We start from the raw sequence: 11,288 nt of genomic DNA, 5'->3' as shown, positions 1-11,288 counted from the left end.
TTTACCAGGTTCTTGCCATTGTACTACCATTTCCAATAGTTGTAGTTTACAGTCACTAACTAACACTATCACTACTACTACCATTACTACTACTACCGTATCTGCGAATTCAGATAATGTCTGAAAAAGACGCAAATTCTTTTTTCTCTGTAAAAAGCAACTTTCTGCAACTTACTTAGCTTAACTCATCCATTTTATATCAGGATTTTTACACTACAACCAAAGTTACTATTATCATATTTACTACCATTCCCGTAATTAATCTCTTCTAAGCTCATTTATCCTAACTTTCAAAAGGAACTTCGTCCATTTACTCGTTCATTTATTTATTTATTCTTCTTTATCAGTCTTATGCAAATAGATAATGTTTAATAACATATAGCTACTTATGTTGAATCATCTGGAAAAATTCTTCAACTCTTTTCCATGTCATAATGAAATCCTTATTGATTAGTAAAGATTTTTTAGTAAGAAAAAATATATAAGGTTAGACAGATCTTGCTTACTTACAGTTTGATTTCGAAATAGTTTTTTGAAATATGCGAAAATATGCATTTTCTTTCCTCACTTATTTCTTTCTGTTTTTTAAATGTCTTCACGTTTTTTTATTTTCTTTTTATTTTGAATACCAAACGATTTCAGCGTATATTTCGAACTTTTTAGACGATAGTACTATTATTTCTGGAAATAAAAGGATTTATAACTATTGCAAACCTGAAATGAATCCATACTGAAAAATAAATCCATATTGGATTTCGTTGTACATTTTGTATGTAATTTACATGGCATTTTGACGCAATTTTATAGTTTTGAAGAAAAGAAACTGTAGTTTTCCGATGGAAATTACCGATCTTGAGCTGTTCTGAAATGGTTAAACTGTTACATTTCAGGAGATAGTAACCACGGCGGACCAAAAGCCTCCTTCGATGGTTTTCACGGCTGCTGAGCTTCCGAAGTTCACTACGCATCCGGCAACATTCATTCCAACAGTATTTGGTGGACATGTACTGGTATACGAAAGCCGTTCACATCCCGGACATCGACGTGAATTCGCTTTCAAAACTCGATTTACTAATCAATCGGGTGTCAGCTCATGCTATTATCGGTGTATGTCATGTCGTAGTATGAAAAATAAGGTACCACCAGGACCAGATGGGAAACCACCACAAATTCCGTGTATTGCTGTGAAAAATGGATTCATCGTGAATGATCCTGATTTTCCGGAAGCAAACGATCATTTCTGTGTCCCACCGACGCTTGATGAATCTCGGCAACGTGAAGCGAATGGTTTTGCGAAAGCGATCGTTAAAGGACGTCCACGACAAAAGGCAACTCGAAAGAATAATACCGGTGGTATCGGTAACGGTAGTAATCTCAAGAAGGATTCGGTAATAGCGGCACAATTACAGGCGTATCAAGAAATGAGTAATGCGTTGCTAAATGGTTCCGCGGGAAATATTTTTGACATCTCCACTATTGCTGGTGGTTTCGATCTTAACTCCGACTTTTCGGCATCTTCTGCTTCTCAGCTGTTAAGTTTGGTTACCGGTGGAGTAAAGGGTGAACTAGATTCAGCGGGTGATAGCAGTGATTTCTTGAAAAATATCAAAATTGAAGATGATGATAGTGATGGTACGGCAAAAGCGACTCATCTGCTTGCATCGCTAATTAGCTCAGAACCAGCTTTGCGAACACAGATGATGCTACCGGCGACAGCGCATCGGACTAATGTGCTACCTTTATCGATAGCAACATCCTCCGTAGCTACCAGTAGCGGTGGTACTGAAGATGAACAGTTAAATGGTACGAATGGTCCCGATACTCGTAGTAGTCCAGAAAGTAGTACAGCTGTAGTTATCAATTCGTTCCAAGGTTCAGATTCCCGGCCACCCTCAGTAAGTTCCTCATCGGCTTCCGTACCTCTTTCTGGTATCACAGTACCAACAGTGTTAGCCAATGGTTTATCAGGAACTAGCCGAAAACGAAAGGGCAATAGCGGAAATTCACTCGAGAGCCATTTTGATGAAATTTTCGAACGATATATACTCAACAATTGGGAAATTGTGGATAATGGTTTGTTGACTTCTGTACTATTTCATGCGCTTATTTGATTGTTGCATTTATAAACATGAATTTAGTATTTGAATAACTAATTCTAATTATTGTTGATTTTGTCGGATGCAAAAGGTTTTTCACACAATGAATTTCGTGAAGTCTGGCGGGAAAAATGCGAGTTTTAAGTATTAAATGTTAAATACTTTAAAAACGTGAAAATTAATATATGTATAATATGGATATTCACATATTCACATACATATGTATATATTAGAAATAAAGAATGATAATTGTATTAAGATTTACTTTTCTTATTTTCTGTATCTAATATTTTCGTTATTGTTTGCAGGTAAGAGACCTGAAAATATTGCGGAACATACCTGTGCATTAATCCTTTCATTGGCTCGAAAGATTCCACAAGCGGTAACATCGATGAAAGAGGGCAAGTGGACAAGGACAGAGCCATACGCCGAAGAGGTTTCATACGTTTTTCAGTCCTTTATTCAAGCATGGGATTGTTGTTATTTGCTGGACATTTAACTCGAATATCAATTTTGATAAAAGCTGTCGAGAATTTATCCATTAATTTTGTATTAACTTTAAAATTGGAAGTTGGGTTCCGTCATTTATCAGATTTTTTTTTGGAATGTGTATTAATAGAATTTCAGCTTGAATGAGTATGAGAAAAAAAGGCATTTAGTTTTTTGAACAGTACATTTTTCCATAAAAATTTGATCTCGGGAATTTCAGTTCGAAATGCTCAGGTTTGAAACATGGATTTGCTTACAGTCAATTGGAGTTATCTTTTTCTGTTTCAGATTTTTGGAAAATCACTCGCTATCATTGGCTTAGGACGCATTGGTTTGGAAATAGCAATACGTATGCAAGTTTTTGGTATGCGAACGTTTGGATATGATCCACAAGTTACACAAGAGGTTGATTTGTCTGATTGTTAAATTTAGGTTTTTTCTTATTTTTGGAAGCATTGTAGGCAGTCAGGTCGCATAATAGAAAATGGAAAATATTAAAGAAAAAAAAAGTCTACCTAATTCAGAAAAATTTATTCATGGTTAAAAGTTCATGCTCAATTAGATTGAGCTGGGAATTCCGGATTAAGTCTAATGAGATCTCGGAATAGTAGTAACATTTCATTATCTATAATTAATCTACAAAGTCAGTCCTATAGAATTAGTCATTCCTATTGAATTATCCAGGACGATTAAATATCTTTGGATTTAATGAAATATTTTACAGGAAGCCGCCCGACATGGTATTAGATGGCTTCCGTTGGATCAGCTTTGGCCACAAGCCGATTATATTGTCATCCACGTACCACTTATACCACGTACCAAGAATTTGTTGTGCGCCTCATCGTTGAATCGTTGCCGAAAAGGTGTAAAAATAATTAATATGGCTAAAGCTGGTGTAATTAATGAAGTTGATATGCTACAAGCCTTAAACAAAGGACGTGTCGGTGGTGCAGCTTTTGATGTTTATGTAGAGGTTGGTATTTTACTTCCAACTGCTTTACACATTAACTTTCATATTTCCTCATTTGTATATTTTGTTGATAGGACGAACTGTGTCGATAATGCAGGGAAATTTCAGGATGCTCCGCTTGTTCGTGGATTAATTGAACATCCAAATGTTATTTGTACACCACATATGGGTACTAGTCCCTTGCAAGGACATCAACGAATTGCAAATGAAATTGCAGAAAATATCGTGTCATTAAATAATTCAACTGGTCCATACGGAGCGGTAAGTTTTAATCATTCATCGGTATCGTTTACTGTCGTCTAATAATTTGGATAATAAGGATGGCGAAGAAATGAGGATTGAATCTTTTCAGTTTTAGACAGAATGCGAAATACAAAAAATTTTTCTTCTTACTAATACTCATAGTGAAGATTATGGTGCAAGGAGATTTTGTTGTCGATTTTGTGAACTTTACTGATCGAGAAATTTTAATTTGTCTTTTTTCTGATATTAACTAGCATGTGTCGCATGTTTTTGGTTGTCTTTTTTTGTTAAGTGTAGGTTTGTAGATGAATGCAGCAGCGGCTACAGCTGCGCTGGATGAAGCTAAAAGTCAATGGATTCGTGCCGTAGCGACACTAACCCAAACGTTGGCTGTAATCGGAAATTCACCAAAAGCGGTTACTATACGCTTCCCTAACTGTTCGTATTTGTATATTTGTTGTTCTTCCTTCAAACTGTCATCAGACCAGGCATTTTTTGTCGGTTTATGTAAAATTATATGGATGAAAATTTTTGGGATGTGACGTGTTCATTTCGAGAAGTTTCAGGATTTTTGCCTCAAAAAAATGGACTGAAAAAAAGTTTGTCAGAGTTGAGTTGGTAAGTGTAACTAAAAAATCGTTGTGCCTTATGTAGCAGTGATGGTGATTGTATTGTTGTGATGGTTGTGATGAAATGTGCATTCGGTAGTTTGTCCATTTAAATTTGAATTTTGATTCCAAAGTTATATGTGGTGATTTTTTCAGCTCTTGTTAGCCTTCAAAAAGCTTTACATGCCGGTGCTGTTGTTGGTTTGATGTACGCATCTGGAAATATTGGATCAAATCTAGCAGCTGCTGAAATGAATGCGCGAAAGGAAGGTGTGCAGGTAAGAGAGAGGACTCCATTCCGTCCAGTGGCGACGACTTTAATGGACTTTTAAGACCTTTTTAGTTGTATAGTGTCCTGACGATCGATTCCAAGGATTCCCGGATGATTATCGATAAGGGAATGCAAGCGACTCTAATTCTGCAAGGATAATGGTTAACATTTAAGCCATCAAACGTGCAACCACTCATCGGAAGTATTACAAGTAATTTTTCAGAATTCATTGGAATATTTGCAGATCCGTGAAGAGCCATGTGCGGCAAAAGAATTAATCGTTGTTGCTGGAACACGAAGCGTTAGTGGTTATCCGGCTCCAACGGGTACCATAATCTCCGCATTTAACTCATGCAAAGTACCAGTACCTCTCCTAGCAAGCGGAACATTTATCATGGATTTCTCGGATAGCCATTCATTCGATATCAGTGATGAAGATATAAAGGTAAAATTATTGTCGTTAGTATGTAGCAAAGTTGGTTCCAGTGTTACCTGTCTTACTGTATGTATATAAACACTCATTACGCTACCTTTTGTTTATTTTATTTGCTGGTGGTTTAGTTTATCAAATCAGTTTTATCAGCCTTTAGTTTTCACCAGTCTTTTCTCCTACTTTTCCTTTGAAGCCTCCAGTGAACTTTAATTTCGGAAGGACGTTAGTGACTTAATATTTTAATCGAATGTAACATGAGATATCAAAACATTTCTCTCGTGACCATTTTAAAGAAAAAGTGTGGAGTGGATGACTTAATTAATCATGTATTGATTACGTACACTGAAGCAGTATGCTGTCTTAAAACTGGGTGGGTTGAATCAATCAAATCGAAGGTTTGTTATTTCAGACAAAAATGATGGTTGAATTCGGTTTATTGGGTGGTGGTCGAGTTGGTGTACTTAGCGATTTGAGCAACGATGATGTGTTGGAATTATCCAAAAATTACTGTCTGGTTAAATTTGACTGAAATCAATCGAAATAATATATGTCGTGATTTGTGGTTGAGGGAATTTTTTTTTAGGAGCAGGCATTTATACTGATGTTTTTCTCTTCAAATTTACACTTTCAGTTTGTATGTCTAGATGAAATTCGCTTGAGTTCACATTAGCAACTTTTCCTTGCTGGAAAATTGCAGAGATGGGTTGTTTTTCCTTCTTTTCCGTCTTGGTTTTTATAGTACGATTGTATTATTTTATTCTCTTAAGATTTATTATTTCATCACCCTAATTAATAATTATGTCCGTTTTGACAGAAGTTATGAACCACTGTGTTGGCAACAATGTCATCGTTCTAATTGCCTCTCAGGTCAGAATTTAGATTTCTTATAGAATTATGCCAGAAATCAAATATGCAAATCCTATATATGCCCATCTAATCTGGACATTGATGGCCAAGAATATGCGTATTTTGAATCTCGTCAAAAAGATTTAACATTTTATACTTATTCACTTCTGCCTATTATTGTAAATAGGAAAATAAAAATAAACCAAATATGGTTGGGTTGTCATTTCGGAACATTTTTTTTTAAAATCTATTCCATCACCCAAATAATAATTATTACTTGTTGCCATGGTGTGGATAAAATATGAACAAATAAATTTATATTGTTTCATTCCATTTTAGATTACTTTGTCGTTATTGTTAAAAAAAATTGCAAAAAATTTTACGCTTTGTTTTTGTCCTCTGATTGATTTTCTAACTGAGAAATGTATTTATTTGATCATCAATTTTTGTACTAATTATCATGCAACATATTTAATGAATATGAAGCATAATAAATGCGGAAAATGGTGAGGAAAAAATAAAAATTAGGTAAGGCGAGCAAACAGTGAATAGAGTAAATAATGCATATTGATAATATTATGCTAATTTTGCTTACGAACTTTTTTTTTTTATAATGTACAGCTTAAAATTTATATTTTAGTTGCATGTATTTTAATTCCTGTCCATACTTGTTTGACGTTTATATAGAGTATGTTGTTTGTTTTATCTGTTTTCCCCTTTGCTTTTCCTCTCTCTCCTCCTTTCTCTGTCTCTCTCCTAGTTTTCCGAAATAGATTACATGTATTGATGGATTTCCTTTTTGTTTTTGTCAAATAGTTTAGCAATGAATTTTGTTGGAAGTACATTTATTCCTTCATTAAGATGCCTTGTCTCAATCCCTTATCACTTGTTATCACCGTCTTTATTTTTCTTATCTTCTTCATCTTTCATTTTTCACTTCTGTATTAGTGTCCTTTTTTTTTTTTTACAACATGAAATAGCCTTTTTTACTTTATTCCTTCTATTTTCCCTCATTCTTTCTCCATTTGTGCGTATTTTCTCAGTATGCCTCATGTTTGTTGTTTTTTTTTTCTCATCATTTCTTTTTAATTTCTATGTTTTGCCAACATTTATTGAAGTTTTCAATATATTTAAATGAATTATTTACTTGTGTTTAATGATTTTCTCAATTTCCCGATTCATTTATACGGCAAATGGAGCAGCCAAGTGGTGATATGAGAAATATATTCAGGATATATTCCTAAGAGAGTTTCAGATGACTGAAAGAAATATCATAAAGTATTGATTGACTAAATTTACCACCAACCAACATATTATAACTGATGATACGGATGATTAAAACGATGAAATTGAGGATATTACTGTATATCCTGTAAGAATCATATACCATAATTGCTAATTATGGAAGGGATAAATATCTACGAATAACTTCCGCCTATCATGATAATAACACTCATTTAACCGGTCATTCATTTCTAAAAATTAAAGCTTTTTTTCTTTGTTTCAGATTCGTCCTATTTCAGTTTTTCCATTTTAAGGTGTGGTTTATTATACGTTTTATTTTTTGATTGTAAATTTGTTTCTTTTCCAACATATCACTAATTTTAATACTCGTTTATTTTAAATTAGATGAGATAACTCAAATGACTTTATATTTCTTGTATGTTGATATATGCAGTTAAAAATGCTTCATCAATTCATTTTGTTATCAGAAATTGATGACAATAATTTTAATATTTGTTTTTACATTTTATCAATTATTGAGCAAAAAACAAGGAAGGAAAAGAGATTTGGCTAAGTTTAGATTAAACAAAGTAAATCCAAAATTTCAGAAATTTCAACCAAATCTAGATCATGTTTTAATAAATTAGAGTAACAACGTGTTTCCAAGCTTACATATGATATTCTTTCATATTGCTAAGGAAATATAAACATATGTGAAAATGTCTCGAAGTATAATTAATACTGCTTGAAATTGATTTTGAGAATTTTGCGTATTGTAGATGTACATGATACATGATCCATTCATCCATCTATTAGATCCATTTTGTCGAAAAATTTCTCATCTGATTCTAACAAGATGAAAGAATATAGTTTTGGTTGAATTATTATCGTCGAACTATATTACAGTATCCTTTTGTAGTCAAAGGGTATAAATCATACGAATTACTGAATACGATTGTCGCATTGTTGTAGCAATTTTACTAATAGCTTTGTTTTATTTTTTAATAAGATCGTAATTTAATAAATCGTCCATCATCATCTAAATACTACTTCATGCCTTTAGAGAGGTAAGTGCATTTGCTATTTGTTAATTAATTATTATATTATGATGCTTCCCATACGACAGTAATTGATTAATAAATGACAAAATGAATGTGTCAAAATTAAAAGCATTTTATTCCTGATAAAATCATGGAATCAATCATATCCTTGACAAAAGAAGAAAAAAAGGAAAACCCCAAAAAGGAAGTTGTTAATTAACATATGCATTGCTGAATAATGACTGGAATTAGATAATCGAATAATTAAATTCAATTAATCAATGACAATAGGGATTAATAAAAACTCAGCATTAATCATGCTAATATTACAATGCACATAATGTTCTTTCAATCATAAAAACAATCACAATATTTAAATATCAATCGAAACTTTCAGAGTCACTTATTAGTAATTGAAAATGCTAATATTATATGTATCAACAATCTTAGTAATTAATTAATCAAAAATAATTTTTTTTTAACAAATTATCAAAATGAAAAATCTAGCAAAAAAAAATGAATTATTAGATTTTCATCGTATCACTCTAAAATGATTAGTTGATTGTTGCAAAATTTGAACTTTTTAATTAAAAATTTATTTATGCATGAATTTTATTCATATTAAATGATGAATAGTAGTAATAATGTTAATTTTTAAATAAAAGACATGTACAAAAAGTATGTATAATAAGATAATAAAAGATTTATACATATCAAATTACCATTTTGATTTACATACAAGGAGACATTCTTCGGCTGCATTATTATGATATCTTCTCATTTCTTCCAGTATTTTGATAAGTTCCAAACGATGCTTTTCTTTTTTAGATTGAATTGTGCCTAATGCTTTAAAAACCTACAATAAATCTATAAATAATTTCTTTAAAAAAAAAATTTACATAAAATCATTTTAAATGGTACTAAAATAATAAATCTAAAATTTAATATACATGAAAGAAAAGCAATTATTTTTTATATCAATTTCATTTGATCTAAAAATAGCAATTACATTATGCATTTTAAATTATAGTAATTAAACTATTCATTCTTCACTTCAATTAAATTCTAATTTAAATAACAAAATTAATTATTTTATTCAATTATACTTGAATAATAAAATAATTAGGCATTTTTTTTTTCCATCTAACCTCTTCGGATTGTTCGTTAAATTTTGCAATTGCTTTATTGCAACTTTCTTTTTTTTGCTCCGTTGGGTTATTTGCATATTCATGTTTTGCAAAATCCATTTCTTCACGACGTTTCATTAGTTCTTGACGTTGATTATTCAGTACTAAAATTATTATTAAATCTATACTTTATATTATTTCAATAAATTTTTTTTCCCCATTAATTATTTAATATTAACAATTGCTTGTTCTCTACACGAATTATTCATTGAATAATTATTAAACATTTATATAAATTTGATATTGTTTTAAATATTTCTTACGTTTTTCTTTTTTCTTCCTAACTTTCCTCTTTTCTTTTAGTTGTAATTTCCAAAAACTTTCACTTATCCTATTTGCTAATTAGTGATATTTGAAAATTAATTGTTACTAATACAATGAGTTTAATCATTTCATTTCTGCTAATGGAATGATTAAATTATCATAAATAATAACTTAATTATTTTTCATTGCTAGTTTCAATGTTTTTTTCATTTGACAACAGACACTTTATCAATTAACAGTTAATTATTGCCAATTAATAATAATTAATAATTCATCCATTTGTCAGTCAAATCTTTCTTTCTACGGCTTATTAAATTTTTTTCTCCTTTCAAATAGAATGATATGATAAATGAATATAATTGATATATACTTTAGTAGTAGTAGTAGTAGTGTAGTTTAATTAATAAATTTTTAATTAGATAATACGAATGCATATCTTACACACATAATCGACATTAATAAAAGTTCGAATGTAATGAATAGCTCGACGTCCTCGTTTATGATATGATCGACGAAGCATAGCTAATTTTGTGCATGCATGAATGCAAGCCTAAGTTTATCATTTAACTTATGAAGTTTTAAAATGAAAGGTCAAAAGTTATAAAAATAGAAAAATGGAATATTCTTCTCTTCTCTTCAATTAAAAAGAGGAAATTATTAATGATTAACAAATAATTATTAGGATTAATGTCAAAGTTGAATTAGTGCTTTGTCAATTTATTTTTCTACCTAGAAATTATGAAAATAAACTTTTTTCGTTGATTGTAAATTTTTTTTTTGATAATATGATAATTTCAATAATCATATCAATGATGGAATTGATTTATAGATTTTTTAAATGATTTATAGGTGCAATTATATTTCAATTCTCATTGAAATATTAAATCTACAGAAGTTTTTCACGTAGCATACCTAATAATAAATAAATAAACTTTACCAGTATAATTAAATTCAAAATTTTTTGTTATAGCGCTAATAATATTAATTAAAATTGTCTATGAATCTATTAATTATTTTAGATTATTAAACCTCAAGTGCTGAAATGTGAGCTGAAAAATTTTCCCTCATTGCTTCCAATGATATGCTTAGCAGTTCCATTGGATCTTGATTTGATGGGCATTCAAATTCCATTTTTGATTCTGCTTCAGGAACTAATTTTGGATCCTGTTGCATCACATGCATGATGCTTTCCGCTAGTTTGCATAACATTGCCTAAAATTTTACTTGCAAAATTACAGAAGGTAATACTGAAGGCAATATATGTGGTTTCTAAAAAATAAAAATCCACATCAAACATAGTTAGGTTAAATTATTACAGGTAGATAGTGATGAATTACGATATGAATTAATTATTAAATGGATAATCATTCAAAATTGCTTAAATTAGCATTTGCTAATTTAAATTATGTTGGTATAGAACTAATTAAGAATAATAATTTCAAAATTATTCGCAAAAGTCAAGAATTAGACGAATATTCTTTGAAACAGTAATATTTAATTAATACAGTTAAAGATTAAGTGAAATTATAATGATTAATGAATGCATTACTACATGTTATATCCATCAAATAAAAGGTTATTATATCCATCAGTAAAAAGTTCTCACATTTACCAAGT

The 11,288-nt window shown here is 30.7% G+C and overlaps 2 protein-coding genes across 2 annotated transcripts in view; one reads left to right on the top strand and one right to left on the bottom strand.

Annotated features, from left to right (window-relative positions):
- Positions 1–926: 926 nt before the first annotated feature.
- Positions 927–5,854, top strand: LOAG_05547 (hypothetical protein; the record flags this gene model as incomplete). The annotated part of the gene is made up of 9 exons (XM_003141084.2): positions 927–2,073; positions 2,405–2,532; positions 2,874–2,990; positions 3,310–3,558; positions 3,664–3,816; positions 4,104–4,236; positions 4,563–4,684; positions 4,922–5,122; positions 5,520–5,854. The coding sequence occupies 9 exons, from the start codon at positions 927–929 to the stop codon at positions 5,637–5,639; spliced, it is 2,370 nt and encodes a 789-aa protein (XP_003141132.1). The 3' UTR covers positions 5,640–5,854.
- A 3,084-nt stretch (positions 5,855–8,938) lies between these two features.
- LOAG_17392 (hypothetical protein) overlaps positions 8,939–11,288 on the bottom strand; it is a gene marked incomplete at both ends in the record, with an annotated part of 3,276 nt that continues 926 nt past the window's right edge. The window contains 4 exons of the mRNA XM_020450054.1: positions 8,939–9,076; positions 9,369–9,511; positions 10,113–10,221; positions 10,701–10,883. Coding sequence (XP_020306320.1) covers positions 8,939–9,076; positions 9,369–9,511; positions 10,113–10,221; positions 10,701–10,883 — 573 coding nt within the window. The remainder of the gene's footprint in view (positions 9,077–9,368; positions 9,512–10,112; positions 10,222–10,700; positions 10,884–11,288) is intronic.

This window comes from Loa loa (genome assembly GCF_000183805.2).
Source record: "Loa loa unplaced genomic scaffold supercont3.69, whole genome shotgun sequence".
Lineage (NCBI taxonomy): Eukaryota > Metazoa > Nematoda > Chromadorea > Rhabditida > Onchocercidae > Loa > Loa loa.
Note: the sequence above shows the minus strand (reverse complement) of the source record. Positions and strands in the feature narration are given on the sequence as shown.